The 19,052-nt window shown below is 33.9% G+C and overlaps 1 protein-coding gene across 1 annotated transcript; it reads right to left on the reverse strand.

The window, feature by feature from the left end:
* On the reverse strand, window positions 4,995-6,229 carry LOC109715764 (protein SHI RELATED SEQUENCE 1-like). Its single transcript, XM_020240911.1, has 2 exons — window positions 5,529-6,229; window positions 4,995-5,429 (listed from the first exon to the last, which is right to left on the reverse strand). The coding sequence occupies exons 1-2, from the start codon at window positions 6,166-6,168 to the stop codon at window positions 5,050-5,052; spliced, it is 1,020 nt and encodes a 339-aa protein (XP_020096500.1). The 5' UTR covers window positions 6,169-6,229; the 3' UTR covers window positions 4,995-5,049.

Here is a 19,052-nt window from a genome sequence, read left to right on the forward strand (position 1 = left end):
CATCAATATGACTAGTGAAAAGTTTTATCCTAGAATGAATAGGATGTATATCATACACCCCCCATTGGGGTGTATGAGTAGTATTGCTCTTTATTATGACACTTTAATTGGTGCCCATGCATGTTATTATTTTTAGTTTGAATTTTTTGAATTATTGCAATTAAATCTCAGCTTCTAACTTAGTTGGCTAATGTAAATGAGTTGTTAAAAGTGATATAGTAGTGTATGATTGATGACGCTATAATAATTAGGATGTCACATCACTTTCACATTAGAGATACATTAATATTTAGTTAAGTAAATTAGATTATGAAACTTGATTGTAACAATTTACAATATACGAATCAAAAATTATAATAAATAAATATTTGAGAACCAAAATGTCACGAGCCCCATAGTTTGAGGACCAATTGTGTACTTTTGCTTCAAAACCATATGAAGCATGATTCTTTGGTCTCCAACTTTAATTTATTATATTTTTTTACTTAATTTTTTCAGATTGTTAAAATTAAGCCTTATGGTGTAACTCACTTGATTAAATGGTCATGTAATTACTAACACAGTAATGATGTGACATTATTGTGATTGCAACATGAGTAAAACTCATTACTACGTACTATATCAATAGCATGTAATCATATAATCAATTAAATTGCACTGCAAAAATTGATTACAATAATCTAAAAATTTGATCAAATAATTATAAAAAGTGAAAAACTGTCTTCATAGTTTGAGAATCAAAAGTGTAACTTATAAGCTAGCCATTTCATTTTGATCCTCCAATTTGAATTGATTTGTCAAATTAGATGACTCAAAATTTTTAAAATATTCTAACCTTTCATTTTGTCCCGCTGATTGGTTCCATCATTCGTAAAAATAGAAACCTAACTTGGCATGCTAAGTAATTATCTCTACATCCAACAATCCATATTTCTAGTAATATTAATAAGGAATGATAATCACACTAATGAAGATTTAGGGTCTAGCGTATTTAATGAACAAAATGTGAATTAATAGTTTATTTACTATCATCCATTATATCTAGCACAGCACAGTTAATTAAGAGTTTGATAATTGATTTCTGAGATACCTTCTTTTTTTTTTTTTTTTAGCTTAGTTTATTTCTCTTGTCAAAAAAGTATATATTTTGTTTACTACGTACAACATCATTAAAAGCTTTATAAAGACCCCACTAGTACAACATTTCGATTGATAGTGTATTTACAATTCAAAAAATTTTAGTTCTTTATTAAAGCAAAAGTTAATCATTCTACGCAATTAAAATATTATAGAACAATAGTTCTATGAAACGACGTCTTGTTGGACGTTACCCTTTCCGCCGTTGAATAGTACCTACTTAAATGTTGCTTGAATATTAGTGTCAAATTATTCAAAAGGGGTGATTTTATTTGTACCTCTTTAAAGGTTTAAAATATCATAAGTATCTCTATAAACTCATATATATATATATATATATATATATATATATATATATATATATAGACACACACACACACACACACACACACACACACAGATAAATTCATGGATTCTATTGTTAAAACATCCTTATATCAACTACCATCATCATAGGTATCATATTAGTTGGATCTGAGTAATGAATAAATTTTATATATATACATAAAAAAAAAAACAAAAGTTCAATATCTCAATCCCAAATTATGTAAGTTGAGGGAGTCACTTCAGAATGACCTATATAGGCATTTGAATGCCAAAACTTCGATAGTACAACGATTATATAGGATGCATCCAATTGGATGATCCCTGTTCAATCAATGAATAGTATTCAAATTAATCTGCTTGAAGATTCGTGTCAAGTTATATAATAAAAGAAAAGAATGTGTCGACCCATGAAATTGTTTTTGTCCCATGCATTTTTATAGCCTTGCTTTGATCTCTTTAAAAAGCCATATGAATGGGTCCCAAAGCAGAAGACAAAAGGAATTATATTTGCACCTTTTCGTATGCTTTTTTTGATGTTGTCTATGTGACTTTTGAATCAAGCTTAGAAGTATAAGTTGCACCTTCCTCTATAGCCTAAAAGTAATCTTCTAATTCTTAAAGATATTAAGATACTGCATGAACCCGAAGATGATGGAGAAAATATACAGCATTATGTGCAGATGAATAAATACATGCATATAATAATAATAAAGATTAAAAATATCAATCTCATGGTATTATTATTATTGTCCTTTTTTATTTTCTTAAATAAGAATCTTATGTTATAAAGTATCCATGTAACGGCGGAGAGCCCGCAGTTTATATAGTATATCAACTAATGATGAGAAGAAAAGAGATTTTCGTATGCCAATGTTACATGTAACAACATAAAATTTACATTTAAACAAAAAGACAATGACAATGTTGATCGAGATTGCAGAAAAGTTTAGGTTTGTTATCGTGTCTTACATAGTCCACCGATAAAAATGAGTAGTGGACTAGTATGGGTAAAACTCTATTAAGGATTGTAGAGATTACAAGGTATTTAATTTGTGGCGTATTCTCTATCATGCATTATGTATAAATGATTAGCATTAAACAAATTAAAGGGAAACTTCAAGCGAAGCCCCTATGGTATGGAATGATTATATTTTGGCAAAAAGCAATGCTAATTGTATACTGAAAATTGGAGACTTATAAAATTTACATCCAACATTTTGAATATACAAATAACATTTCTCTCATATTTTACCTCCCTTTTTGTAGCAACATCCAAACTTCCAGGGCAAAAAGAGATTTAGTACGTACTCTTCTTTATAAAAGAACAAGAAACATGAACTTATGTCAAACTATATATCGAAAAACAGATGTATTTTAAAAAAATAATAAGTCAAATCAATCGAAGAACTTGTACAATCAACTTTAAACAAAATATACATAAGCATTTGACGCTGTTAAATATGATGTACGATATAAAATATTGTAGTCTATATAGCAACAAAAATCATAGCTCGTACAGTTCTACATAAATCATCAAGTGAGCAGTATATTTATTAACTAGTTGATAGAACAATTGTTTAACATTTTAGAACAATATGTACAATTTTAGTCTTTTCTTTTTGAATTTAAAAACCATCAAATCAATATGCAGGGTTTCACACACTCCTACTTGCCTTCTTTATCTGTCATAGAAGTACTGCTGGTCAGTTATCACATAACCCTAAGCCAGAAAAATACTTACACCAATGCACATCTCAAACCCTAATTTTTGTAACCAACATTTAAGTAAAACTATCATAAGTAACAAAGTCCAAATTTAATACAACAAAACATGATTCCTTTCTCAATGTCCAAAGTGGACCAAAACCAACAGCTAGCTAGCATAGACAAAGTAAATATTAGTTTTATTCATTTTGCTATTATATGGTGAGAGTGTTACACCCTCAACAGTAAGAAATTAAGATCAAATTTTCGTACACAATAATCGATCAACTAACTCAAGATTTGTATACTACGACAAATTTAAACGGTCAAAAATAAATCTAGCCATTCAAAATCATGATTGTGCAGAAAGCTAATAAAATTGCGCGTAACAGTATCATTATTAATCTTTTATTATGCCATACAGTAATTGGTGGTGTAGAAATTAAACTTTAATTTGTTACTTCACAATAAAAGCTAGATGATGCAGTCCTACCATCATTTGCTAATTATCATTTATGAAATTAAAAAAGAAAAACAAGGAAATATAGCATATTAATGTAAGAAAAGACACTTTTCTCCTCAAAATTAATGTAAGACAGACACACATGCATATACATACACACAGACACACACACAGACACTCACACACACAAAAGTACACTTATATTTTTTATGAGTTACAGATTCACAGACAAGCAAATTGAGTAAGTAGCAGCAATTTAAAGTAGATTACAAGCTGGATCATTTAATTTGAAGGAGCAAAAATAGAGTGCTAAAAAGAAATGGAAATAGAAGTGCAACTAATTACAACCATTAACCATGGAATTAGTTATCAAAATTAGCATTCTAATATTTGGACATGTAACTACACAAGTATCTCTCCCAACACCATATCTTCCTATTCTCATTTTCTTAGAACTCTGATCATTAATATATAGTTTGCATGCATTAAGAACACAAGATTAATTTCTCATGTATCTAGATTAATTGTGGAGTCATGTGTAAACTAAACTCTACATTCATTAATCCTCCACTCTGACAACTTGCCTAACTTAGCATTGTATTCTTATGATACTCACCTATACACATGTAGTATACATTATCATATAAAACTAGAGAGGGAGAGACAGAGAGAATGCAGTTGGTATATTACAAAATCATGGTCAATTAATATTTTGATCTTTTGATCAGAAGGAAATGGTGAGAGACAAATGAGAAATATTAAAGCATGTGTCCTAGCTTCACTAATTAATGTACAATCTCTTCTTTCATTAATTCCCCTTCTTTCCTATATTCAGCCTTTCTTTCCTATATTCAGCCTCAGAAGAGGGGGAGCAAATGATTTGAAGGATAAAATTACTACACCCATCAGTTCCAACCATCAATGCAGCTTCAAAACTCAACACATTAATTGCTCAGAGAGAGAGAGAGAGAGAGAGAGAGAGAGAGATTCATATATGAAGGTCATGATCTCCACAGCTATAATATGTTAATGAGTATATTAAATCTTGGTGTTTCCTTACTTCAATGCCATGCACACAGCATGGAGAACGGGCTCCAATAAAAAGCAAAAACAAAACCCTCTAAAGAAGTTGCCAATGTAATTTAATGCTTCTCTTTGCGCTTAAATTCCTTTAGTCTACTGCTTGTTTTGCCTGTAGATGATCATCACTCTCATAAAACAAGCAAAGAACTTATAGCGAGAGAGAGAGAGAGAGAGAGAGAGAGAGAGAGAGAGATGTGTTGAAGTTAACATGTAACCAATTAAACCCTAACAAACTAGCAAGCTGATCTTCAATGTCCAAACTTGTTTCTTTCTCTCTCTCTCTCTCTCTCTCTCTCTCTCTCTCTTTGCTAGGGTACGTGTTATTATCTCAACTATTATGGTCTAGGGTGGTGTGGGAAGAACTGAGTACCAGCCATGAAAGCACTGAGAGGTGTCGGATACTGCAGCGACGACGACGACAAATTCGGCGCATCCAACATCCCCGCCGACACAACTGCGCTGGGCCCTGCCGCCATCGACCCGCTCACTGCCGCCGCCGCCGCTGCGAGAGCAGCTGCAGGCGGCGTAGACGACGACGGTTCGGGCCCTTGGTCGTAAAGAATTCCCCTAAACACGTGCCCGCCGATCCTGACCGCCGTCTGGTACGCCAGCTCGTCCTCCGCCGCCGCCGCCGCCTCGTCCATCGTGCTCACCCGCACGCACCGGAACACCGCCGGCGAGCTCACCTCCGCCGGAAAACTCACTCCCTCCATCCCTAACAGTACACTCAAAATAAGTTTTAAGTTTTTCAGAAATCGTCGATCTAATAGGAAATGATTCAGAAATAGCTTTTGAGTAGCGCTACTACGCGTACCTGCGGAGGCGACGGCGGGTGTTGCGGCGGGGCGGGGGCAAATTTCTCGGGGCCGCTTGGAGGTGTCGGGAGCGGCGGCGGCGGCGGCGAGGCGGCGAGGGTTGTGGAGGGCGGCGGCGGCGGCGGCGAGATGCTGCTGGCGTTCGCGGCGCTTGGAGGCGGGGACCCACGTGCTCTTGACGTGGGTGGGGCACTGGAAGCCCCGGCTCTTGCAGCACGTCCGGCACCGCATGTGCGCGCAGTCTTTCTTCGCCTGGTTGCCGCAGTCCTGACAGCTCACCCCTCCCCCTCCGCCGCCGCCGCTGCTGCCGGCAGCAGCAGCACCGCCGCTCCGCCCTCCTCCTCCTCCTCCTCTCATTACAATCCTCCCGGCCGGCAGCTGATGGTCAGAAGAAAAGCCGATGAGCGCTGCTGCTGCTGCTGCGGACGAGGGAAGCTGGGGGTGGTGGTGGTGCTGCCATAATTCGAAGCCCCGGGGGTAGGAGATGTCCGGCTGCTGATTGGTTCCGCCGCCGAAGAGGAAGAGACTGTCGGGAGGGATCACGGCGGCGGCTGCTGCTGCTGCTGCGTGTTGGTGTTGTTGCTCGTTTTCTCCTCCTTCGCTGCCGCGGCGGCCTCCGCCTAGAGAGAACCCGGCCATTCTCTCCCATCCATTAGCAGCTTAATTAACCCGCCACCCTCTCTATACCCCTCTCTTCTCCTTCTCCTTCTCCTTCTCCTTCTCCTTCTCCTTCAGCTTCTTTAAGAAAAGGGTGAGGATAGAGATTTTTTTTTTTTCTCTTCTCTTGTTTTGGTTTTAAACACCTTTTCTTTTCTATTACCTCTGAGTGAGAAGAGGCGCGGCAGAAGCAGAAAACTGCTGCTGCTGCTGCAGCTGCTGTGGGGCTCTCTCTCTCTCTCTCTCTCTCTCTTTCTCTCTAGATCTGTATTTTTTTAATTTTTATTTTTTGTTTCTATCTCTTTCCAGTCCTGTGTTGTTTCTTCTTGAATTCTCCACCACCCCTCTCTCTCTCTCTCTCTCTTTTTTTTTTTTTCCTTGTTTTATATATGGAGGGGGTGGGGGATATTTAAGACACGGAATTAGAGCCACTGCAACGCCGCCATGGACACTGCAACCTAAGCTGTTGCTTCATCAATCCCATTTATGATACCCCTTCTTTTTCTCTCTCTCTCTCTCTCTCTCTCTCTCTCTCTCTTTCTAACCCTATCACGGGAAATGGCCAAAGCACCATTCCCTCCAGGAAAGGCATCGCGTTACTTTTGATGAATACTATTTTAGTAGATCTACAGAAAAAGAAAAAATTTAATACTAAATCTATATAACCAACAAAAAAAAAAATTTATAATCCCTGCAACATATTCTCTTTAAAAGTCTCTACTGTTGACTTGAAAAAACTCCAAAAAACCTCTCTTGTGGTATCTTTTTTTCTAATTTTAGTATCATCTGGTTTAAAGTATATCAAGTTAGTTTATAATTTCGCACTTTCTTATTTTAATATCCTATGATTTAAAGTGTATCAAGTTAGTACCCTGTGTTTTCGCACTTTCTCACTTTAGTACCCTGTGGTTTAATATTTTATTCGAAAAAAAATAAAATTATAGGGTACTAACTTGATATAAAAATAAAACCACAGAGTATTAAATTGATACAAAAATAAAATCACAGAGTACTAATTTAATACACTTTAAACCACAGGGTACTAAAGTGAGAAAGTGCGAAACCACATGGTACTAACTTGATACACTTTAAACCACATGGTACGAAAATGAAAAAGTGCGAAACCACGGAAAGTCTTTTTTTTTAATTTTTTCCTTTTTATTTTTTTTAGTTTCAATATAAAAAAGAAATGTGATTAATTAATAAAGAATGGGCCGAAAAGTAACTGAACACATCTCAAATTCTCTCGATATAATAGTACAGCCAAAAAAAATTTGAATCACCGACTGTCTCTAGAGAAAGTGGCAAAGGGCTTGGTGGTTGGCACCCGAGACCTAAGTTCGAATCTAATTGATTCACATTTCTAGCTAAGTTTATTTCTAAATGAAATAAACGAAATGGTTACCATGCTACCTATCCCTCAAAAAAAAGAAAAAGAAAATTTGAATATTACAATAAAGATTGAGAAGACTAACGTGCGAATAACAAAACAATAAAGAGAACAAAAACATAAGAAATTAGCGGGATTCAGACAATGATGTCGAGCTAGCTATGTCCACTGGTAAGATCATCTCAATTGATTCTTCAATTAATTCACAGTATAAAAACATAAATAGTAAATATGGATGTAACAATATTCTCTCGATCTCTTAGAGCTCTCTCACGTTTTTTTTTTTTTTTTTTTCCCCTCTATTAGGATTTTATAATGAAGCTCTAAAATCCTAAACAAGGATAACAAGGCTTATAAAACTCTAAAAACAAGGTAGAAAACGATCGTCGTCGTTCATCCAAACCTCTAAGTCACTTCTAGGCGTCAATCTCCGCTTAAAAACAATTGAGAAGATTCTCCTAATCAATCTGTGATCTTAAAACACAATATCGACCGCTTTGGAGTCGAATGCGTTGTAACTTTGTTTGTCACGACCTCTAATTTTGGAACCTAAAACTAAAGTTTGGAACCTGACATTCTAGGCTAGGATTTGAAGTGTTAGATTCCGGAGCATAAGTTTCCGTACCAAGGTTTTGAAACGAGGCTTAAGTTCCGAAAGACACCTGATTAGGTTCCAGAACATTCATCCAGTAACCGGAAATTTTCGATGCTTGACTGTAGGTTCAACTCGGAATGTGGCTTCACCTTCACTACAACAAAAACGGTCTATAACAACACTTTTAAATATCGGTACATGTCAAAAAAGTGCTGCTGGCTAAATTACCTACATTTTTAAAAAGTGTTACTATATGTAGGGTCACTAAATATATAGTAACAGTTAAAGAGTGTCGGTATAGCCAAAAAACGTGCTCCTAATTTACTAACACTTATTTAAACACTTAGCAACCATCGGAACTCGACCTCGTTGGCTGCGGTGGCGGAGAATGAGGAGAGTGAAGGGCTCTTCGTCTAGGATTTTAGTGGATTGAGTAAGGGAAGAAGTGGAGATGTTAATCGATTTTTCTTTTTTTTTTCTGTTTGTAATCGGGTCGAATGACTGGATAGGGTGGGTTGAGTACAGTAACCTTTTATTTTTGGTTGGATTGGGCTTTCTATTTAGGCATTAGTAAATTTTTTTTTAAGTTTTGGCATAAATAAGACACTTACACAAAAGTGTCCCAAACATGTGTCGCTATAATCTAATTCTGTTGTAGTTTGATCCAATAATTAGACTAGCTAATAGAGAAAAATAAGCTTTTAAATAAAAAAAAGTTGTAGAGTTACAATCTATTTTGGATTCTAAACCTAGCACTGCAAATTTATTTAGCTTTACCCACAGTATTATTCAATAAAATATTGTTATATTATTAAAATGGAATAAAGAAGCATCAAATTTGAACTGGGTTTATAATCTTTGTTCTACTTTTTGCTATATTAAAGTTTAAGAGTTTAATTTTCTTTTCCTTTTCTAAATGTTTTATTATAAACTAACCATTAGACCCTATATCTATGGTCGAATTAGAAGTTTCGAATTAAAGTTTCTTTCTCTTGAGACTCGATCTGTATCAATCTTCCACTGTAATAGAAAATTTGAAGTTTTCATTTTGTAAAATATGCCTTTTGGGATCACTAGAGTTGAAAGTCGATGTAGAGGTAGGGCTAAATAGGCTTTACATATAGTGTTTGTTTGGTCTAACTTCTATTTTTGTTTTGAACTACAATCACTTCACGAATAGCCTTCGGCAAATAAAAAATTTTGCGCTTAACTGTAGTAAAAAGTATATAAATGAGATTTTTCACATTAAAAAATAATATTTTATGTCAAAAGAGAAAAGTTTATTCTGCCACGATTATTTCACACAAAACTAACAACATTCAATTACAGAACTCTACATTATACACAAGTACATGAATTACATTACTATAATTAGAAATTTTACCATCTTATAGCACACAATAGGATTGATTGAAATCTTGTTTGAATATCGAAATAAGTTATCAATATGAGAATTTTCTTTTATGATTGAAAGCTACAAGTTTGAATTTGCTTTTGAAAGATTTTTTTAGCATTTACAATTTGATAGGATAGTATATTTCACCTTCGTTGTAATTTAACTTATCTTAAAAAATAACTTGAAGAAACAAAATATTGTATACCTTTGAAATCACATTTCTCATCGACCAAATATTACAACCTTCTTCTATAAACTAAAAGAATATACCGAATAAGATATTCATGTATTCAAATAGGACTTTATGCCTTGTTTGGACGCATAGACATCTTATTTTTGTATATCCCTTCTATTTACTAAACATGTATATAGCAATTGCTAGGCAAGAGTGCGATAAAATATCTTGAATGCATACGATACTCGATCCTCCAATTATTTTTCACAATAAATTAACATAATTTGTCACGTATGTATGTGAAATATATTGTCTTACCAAACCATAAATGCTGCTAACTTTCGAGGAGTAAACATAAAAACTCCTATCGTTCAATCACACAAAAATAAAATAAAATTTATACAGAATAAATTATTATTAAATATTTTACATCCCGTCATTCAATCAGCGCTTCAAAATAATCTTATGCAGATAATATATATATATATATATAGAGAGAGAGAGAGAGAGAGAGAGAGAGAGAGAGAGAGAGAGAAAGTCGTTGGGGTACTATCGATAGCACCAAGCACTTGGTGTTACTGAATTTTTTACCATTAGATTTATCCCTTTGATCATTTTTAATCGTTAGATCATGCTTTTTAGCCAACCACCTACTCAATCCTAACAAACCACTATTAATCTAAACGAGGACAACTATCATCCTAACCATATACTTTTTCATCTAAGAGCCGAAAACCTAATAGCACTAATAACTTGGTGCTATTAATAGTATTTCAGCCAAATTCTATATATATGTGGACCAAGCACCGGATGCTAATAAGTTTTTCACCGTTGTATCTACCTATTTGATTATTTCCACTCGTTGGATTATACTATTCAACAAACCATCCATTCAACCCTAGAAAATTAATATCATTCTAATTGTACATCATTTCATCTAAGAACTAAAAATTTAATAGTATCAATAATTTGATATTATTAGAAGTATTTCAGTCTAATTATGTATATACGTATATACACACCTGTGACACATGATAATAATAAAAGATGATTAGAAGGTCGAGAGGGTGTATTATGAATGATGATGGAGGGTGACAGTGACTGCCAGCGAATGGGGGGAAATAATTAGGGGAAGAATGACGGGGAAGACTAATGTATGTGTTTCTCGGCCGTTGACTTGTCATCGGAGGGTCGTAGGTCTCCCACGTGGCAGACAAGGAGCTGTGGCTAGTCCCGTAAAATCCGGTGCTTTTTTCTCTGCCTTCTCCCTCACTTTAATGTCTCATTCTACTGTTCATTTGGGCTGTGCTTTTTTTAATTTTTTCCTTTTCCTTTTTTAATAATAAAAATTTAATATTGATATATAGATTCTGTTGTTAACTACTCGTGTTTTTGGATGTATAATATAGATATATTTAATTGGTTGATAGATGTTTTATATCTAGAACTGCTTAATGTGTTTTATCAACGAGATAAAAATATTTTTATAGATTCGCTAATTTTTGTTATCATTTATCGATTTAACTTTGCCTCATGTTTAATTATTCGTCGTGTATATATATATATATATATTCACATGATTGTAGGGTAGCAAATTATCTAATGAACTCTGGTTAATAAGGATTCATTTATTTATTTCTGTCGTCGGAAGTGTTATCTAAATAGTATTCTTTAAAAAAAAGATAAAAATATATCGAACTTACCTAAACGATGGACCATTTTGAATTGGTTGTCTATCCTTTCAAAATTTTGATTTTATTACCCAACATTTCACTTTTTTTGATTTTAGTCGGTGAACGATATTTTAACTTTAAACTTTAAGTCAATTATTTATTTTAATAAATTTATAATTGCGATAATTGAATAAAGCATACTAACTAAAGCTATAAAGATAAACAATGTATTCAAATTTAGAAGTCAAAGTGCTGCTAACTGATTCAGATCTAACAAATTAAACGTTTTGAACAGTTCAAAATAGTCTATAGTTTGGGTAGGTACACTACATTGTTTACCTTAAAAAGAGTATTGTATAAAAAAAATTTGAATTCTGTAGCAGAATCATTATAAACCAAATTGTAGTTTCTATATTCCCTGTAACACTCCCAATAGTCCCACATCGGATGGGATACTGATTTCGATCAGTTTATATGAGACCTACACGCTAGTAATAGTAACTGGGCTTAAGCATTTTTGGCCGGCGGTTTGGCTCAACGAGTTATTGTTGCTAGCGGGTCAGGTTGTTGTAATTGGTATCAGATACAGGTTACCAGCCGAAAGTGTGAGAACTAGGCGCTATGCGGGACAAAGTGCTACACCAACGGGTTTGGTGGGAGCCACCTCTTGAACCCGTAGGAGCCACCTCTAGAATCTGCCTGGTAATAGTCCTGGTTTGCCTGTCTGTGATCTGGTTTGGACCTGACGATGATGTCAGAGTCTAACATGGGGAGTTTGTAACACCCTGGTTTAAAACAATCTATTAAAGGTTAATAACCGCTAATCGAAGCCGAAATAAAAGAAAGAACAAAAAGGCTTATTTGGCGGAACAACTCATCTAACCATTAGAACATCATTTTCATGCAGTACTACAATTTTTGAACATGAAATACTAAGATTACCGAACTGACAACTAATTAAACTTCGAGGACTAAAAAAAAAGGGTGAATAAATGGATTGCACAACTAATCCTCAGAACAATTAATTCCAGATGTTAAATTTCTGCGCTTTAATTCTCAAACTTTTCGAATCAGACCCCACTTTCAGGTTTTGCTTACAAGTTTCGTTCAATAGAGAAAACGTGACGCTAATGTAATAATGATATAGTAATGACATAACATTCATATACATCATCACTACCACCTTAGTTGATCAGTACCATTCTACTACAGTAGCTAACTATAATGTGGTTGATTTGGTGCACTGGTCCAGGCAATATGTTTTATTTTTTTTTCCCCTCCTAAGACAACAACTTTTCATCAAAAAGCCAACCAGTACTGGCTCTTTAGTCTCAGTAAGAGGATGAGATGATTTTACTAAAAATAGATTAGGTTTACAAATTGCAATCTACTATCTAGGAGGCGAGATACAGTCAGTACGAATCTAAAGTATACTCAGAAAGTAGTGATGTATTAATGCTGCAATCGATGAGGCGACAATTACCAATGATATCACATTACTATCATATCAATGAGGTATCAGTATCTGGTTAACTAAATTGAACTGTAAATTATTGTAGGTATTTGAAAAAATTTTAAGTCATAAATTATAATAAATTGAAGTTTGTTTTCACTCTTGAGTTTTTTAATGTTATAAATTAACATATAAGTTTAATATTAGACCTCTTATAATTCAATCTATGCACTTTAATTACATTTCTATGGTTTAAAAAGTTACACTTGAATGTCTTTATTCTCATTTCTACTTAAACTATAAAGGGCCTATCATCACTAATTATCTTGGACATGTCACATGGGTCATTAAAATATAATTCGTGCTCATTTGCAAGGACATAAAAATATTCTATGACCTCGGAAAGAAAAGGAAAGAAGGATTAGAGCATCACTTCCAATTTAAATGTAACATTACAAATTAATCACATAACGACAAAATATGCATGAGCCAAACCATCATGGCCAAAATTGAAACGTAAAATACACGAATTTTACGTTTTGCTGACATGACAAATTTCTATTAGTCCCTTTTTAATTAGTTATCATGTATAATTATCACTTTAATGATCATAAAATACATTAATTAACTATCTCCTAACTTATACTAGCATTTAGTTTAATCCTACATATTAGCATGCATGCATGCTAGAGGTGTTTGGGTTTTTTTTAAAAAAAAAAAAATTAAACTGACGAAAAAATAAAGTTTCACCTAGAAATTATATTTTTAAAAGTATATTTTTTTACCGACCGTCCCTAGAGTAAGTGGCAAAAGGTGTGGTGGTTGATACCCGAGACCCAAATTCGAATCTCAGTTGATTCACATTTCAAACTAAGTTTATTTATAAATAAAATAAATAAAGAGGATAGCGTGCTACCTATCTCTCAAAAAAAATCCTTTGTAAACTGTTGCAGAATGCATGTGCATGGAGCACAAAATACAAAACTATCATAGAAAAAAAAAATAGTTTGAAAAGACATATATTCGAGCTAATTAAAACTAGGGAAAGCAATGGTGAGTGAATGATGTGGGTGACTCCCAACAAACATGTTCCCCCTTACCCCATTCCTCTTCTCTCCTCGAGCCCTGTGTGGCCTCCCCAGGTAGAGTTGACTCTTCTCTCTCTCCTTCTCCATCCGCTCCTAGAATAAGAGTCTATAATGCACCAGTTTTGTTACGGACTTAGTAATTTTGCTGACAAATATTCTTTCCGGAAGCTTTAGCTGCATCCATCTTATAAGTCTAGTTCATCTCTTTTAATGAATGAAGCAGGTAGCTCGCTACCTTTCTCTCAAAAAAAATTTTGCTGACAAATATTCATACAGTTCTCGCCTTCTTATTCGAAGATGTTAAGTCTGTCTCAATCTTGCTAGTTTGGACTTAGTCGATCTAAAAGACTAAGTGCAACAAAAAAAAAAAAAAAAGAGAGAGAGAGAAAGAATAGAAATTCTATAAAAAAATTACATATTCTGTTACTCAGAAATAGAAATTACAAATATACTCTTCCTCTTACTTACTTTGGCCTCAAAGATTCTCCCTACTTATAGCCCTTTACTTACAAGAAAAGCTGTCCACATTAATGCAAGTAAACCTAGGGATTGCTCTTGATATTTAGATTTTCACAGAATTATTTCTTTTCTTTTTTTTTTTTAAGAAAAAGGTAGCATGTGACCCGTTTTATTTATTTTTTTAGAAATAAATTTAGTTAAAAATGCGAATCAACTAGTATTCGAATTGAGAGTTCGGGTACTAACCATCAAGCCTTTTGCCACTTGCGCTAGGAACAATCGGTCACATAACCGTTTCTTGAGGCCCTAATTTGTGCAGTTACAAAATGCTTCAAATCCCACAAAAGCATCTTGTACATTGTCTCTTCGGTTGCCCTTTCTCAATTAGCAAAGTTAGGCCAGAGACTTGGGACAGATAGAAATTTCTCTTAAGTCGCTGATAAGTTGCATTGCATTATCTATATCCAGCCAATCATATCTTACAAAAATATTTTTTTTAAAAATCATAATGGCATGGATGAACTCTAGGAGAGTAATTGATTAGTTAGAAATACCAAATCATCTATGTGACTCCTATATTTTAGGTTTTTTTTTTCTTTACACATCTTATATGTTCTTAGCTTTGCATATATATTTTATATATTTTTTTTATTAAAACCATACTATTGAAATGTTAATTGCACCTGGTCCCCAACCTTTACATGATTTTTTTTAATGGTTCCATCTTTAATCTCTTCTATTTTATGCGTGCCTATCGCGTCAAGCTGGTCAATTTGACCATCCTTAAAATCACCCTCCATAATACAGCCAATCAACCATATCTCGACCTCACATTTGACGATGCCTATCGTATCTTTTGAAGAATTCGACGCCTTGACGTCGAGTCAGGCATGCCACCATGCAATTTTTTTCAGAAAGTTGAAAAAGTCGGTGTTGAGATTGGCATAAAGAAACTAGATTAGCATAATCGTGATCTAAGATCATACGGGTCAAAATTAACAACAATGTGCATGGCTAGAACCTAACAGCAGTAAATTAAATATAAATGTCAAAGATCTAATTGTAAAAAACAAAGTTAAGAACAAATGGCACTACAACAGAATTAGGTTATAGTGACACATGTTTGGGACACTTTTGAGTAAGTGTCCCATTTATGCTAAAACTTAAAAAAATATCTGCTAATGCCTAAATATAAAGCCCAATCCAACCAAAATAAAAGATTACTCTACTCAACCCACCACACCCAGTCCATTTAGCCCGATTACAAACAAAAAAGAAAAAAAAAAAAGAAAAATCAATTGCCATCTTTTCTTCTCTCTTCACTCAATCCATTGAAATTCTAGACGAAGAGCCTTTTCTATCGTCCTCCTCCGCCACCACAGTCAACGAGATAAAGTTTCGGCGGTTGCTAAATGCTTAAATAAGTGTTCGTAAATTAGCAGCACTCTTTTAGGTTATAGCGACACTCTTTAACTGTCACTATATACCTAGCGACCCCACATATTGCAACACTTTTTAAAAGTGTTGGTAATTTTACCTAACAGCACTTTTTTGACATATACCTACATTTAAAAGTGTCGCTATAGACCGTTTTTGTTGTAGTGTGGTGCAATTAACCCATAAAATGTAGTTCCATTAATTAATTATGTATTACTGTAACACGGAGAAAGAGAGAGAGAGAGAGATTATTAGGGGATTAGTGCGACGCGGAGAGGACACACACCCCGAAACTAACAAACTCAGCCCACACGTAATAATTATAATCCATGTGATCATGTGTTAGTGTCGTATTAACTTGATTATTACAGGGACGTGTGCGCTAATTAATTATATTTGTAAACGGCTTTTATCCTTGAGCATTTATATTTTTGTTCTTTGTTACAAATAAATATTAATTAATTAATTGCATGGGAATTGGGATTAACGCAACACGTGATACGTACTCATCTTAATAAAAGCGTCAAAAAAGAGTCAAATACGTACAGAGCTAGTATCCGGAACCCGTACGTTCCCTACTATCCTCTCTCTCTCTCTACTATCCTCTCTCTCTCTCTCTCTCTCTCTAGATCTCTCAGTTTACTTTTTACGTAGCTTGGTTACAGCATTCAACATTGATCTTAATTAGAGAATCGTTACATATATAGTTCACTAACTACAATGAGATGTGTGACACATTAATTAATAATATTAGTACAGAGTTCGACTATTATATTATCGATAGTACCAAGCATTTAATGCTATCGAGTTTTTCGCCGTTAAATCTATTCATTTAACTATTTTCACCTGTTAAATTATATTATTCAATCAACCACCTACTCAATCCCAGAGGGTTATTATTATTCTAACGGCACGTTCATTTTTCCAAGGCCGAAAACCTAATAGCACTAAGCGCTTATAGTAGCATATATATATATATATATATATATATATATAGAGCTAGTCTCCTATACTATCTATAGTATCGGGGCTTCAGTATTATAGTGCCGTTTTCGATCTTCGGGTATTCAAATTAACGGTCCACACCGTTAAAACTGATCTAGATTATTTAAAGTTTTTAGAAATAAAATTTTATATTTTTTCGACATAGTTTAATTTATGATCAAACCATTTCAAAATTGTCAATTTTCAATGACTACTATGACGAGTTTGGAGTTTAACGGTGTAGAAGAATCTAAATTTATTCAAATTTTGATAGAAAATACTTTAAACTATTTAGATTAAGGTTAACATTCATGATCTTGAATTTAAAAGTCTTATGTTCAAATTTTAAAGATTATTCAATTTCTACCGTCCATTTTGATATAATTTATTTACTAAATAAACAATGTCGAAAAAAGCTAAAATTTTATTCCTAAGAACTTCATATACCCTATATCATATTTAATGGTGTGGATCGTTAATTTGAACACCCTAAGATCGAAAACAAGACTATAGTACCGGAGCTCCGGTACTATAGATAGTATTGTAGCCTAATTCTATATATATATATATATTGTCTATTTTCAAATTTGTTAAAAATCTACCGAACTTAACTAAACTATAGACCAATTTTAGTCTGCTACCAAAACTTTTAAAATCTTAATTTTGTTTGATTTGGGTCAGTTAACGATACTTTAGTTTTAAAATTTGAATGAGTCGTTTATCTTTATATATTTAGTTAGTATATACTTTATAAATTTAAATTTTAAAGTAAAATATCGTTGACCGGCTCAAACCAAATAAATTAAAAAATTAGATAATAAAATCTAAATTTTATAAGTCTGGATAACCAACTCAAAATCATTCATAATTTAAGTAAGTTTTCTCCTCACTTGTAGTCTCATTAATTCAATTATTTTTTCTCATTTGTTTCAACTCCACTTTCTAGGCTCATTCTAATGAAACACTCAAACCAAGTTTATTTATATCATCTACTTAAGAAATTAGTAATTTAGAAGCTAATTTATCTGTCACGTCATCTTCATTGATAATTTGACATTTGATTTGAGTGCTAAAATTAAATGTTCAATGTCGCCATGTTATCTGAAAGAGATTGTGCAGTGATGTACATAAATAGTTGTCACATTATCTGTTAGAGATGATACGCTTGACCATTAAATAATCTACCACATTGTTCATCTATTAATAAAATTAGATAAATTCAATTGAATCCAAATTAAAGAGTTATAAATTCAGCAACTTATTCGGAATAAACAAGTTTAGCGACCATGGTATAATTTTACCTTTGTTGAACGTTACACACATATCATTACAAAACTAGTTTAAAACCTTATAACACCTATATATATATATATAGGGTTAGAATGATATTAGTTTTTTAGGGTTGAGTGGTTCCCATAAAATTGAGTGATTCTTATTGGGTTATAATATTTAGGCTTAGGCTTAGTTTGGCATTGAGGCTTATTTAACGCTATTAGATAGAATGGAGTTGAGAAAAAAACATATAGGGATATGATTCTGCGTTCTCCAGTGGGACCGCAAAAAATATATTGTAACCGACTCATCGCGATATGCGGAACGCAATATTAGGTACGAAAACAAACATAGTATTTTTTCAATGTACTTTTTAACCGCACGTAACGCAATCTTCCCGCAATCCCAAACAAAGCCTTAGTTTGGTATTGAGATCTATTTAACGCTATTAGATAGATTGGAGTTGAGAAAAAGTATATATAGAGATATACTTCTGCGTTCTCTATATATATATATATGAGTCCGGCTATGGTGCTTGTAAAAGTACCAAGCATTTGGTGCTTGTAAATTTTTTACCGTTAGATCTATGCCTTGATCATTTTTACCCGTTAGATTATACTATTCAACCAACCACCCACTCAACCCTAGAGGGCCCACATCATTCTAACCGCACATCCTTTAATCCAAGGGCCGAAAACTTACAAGCACCAATGACTTGGTACCTTTAAAAGTATAGAAGTTCAATTCTATATATATATATATTTTACTTCTCCTTCTATACCACTTCTCCTTCTATACCACTTGATTGTGATCGGCATCGTTGAATATGATCTATACCACTTTCCAGGGGATCACCCATCCCAGGACTACTCCCGTCCTAGCACGCTTAACTCTCTTAACCTCTTGGGCCTTGCTACCACCCAAAATGTTTAAGCCGGGTTAAG

The sequence above is a fragment of the Ananas comosus genome, linkage group 9 (assembly GCF_001540865.1).
Source record: "Ananas comosus cultivar F153 linkage group 9, ASM154086v1, whole genome shotgun sequence".
Taxonomy (NCBI): Eukaryota; Viridiplantae; Streptophyta; class Magnoliopsida; order Poales; family Bromeliaceae; genus Ananas; species Ananas comosus.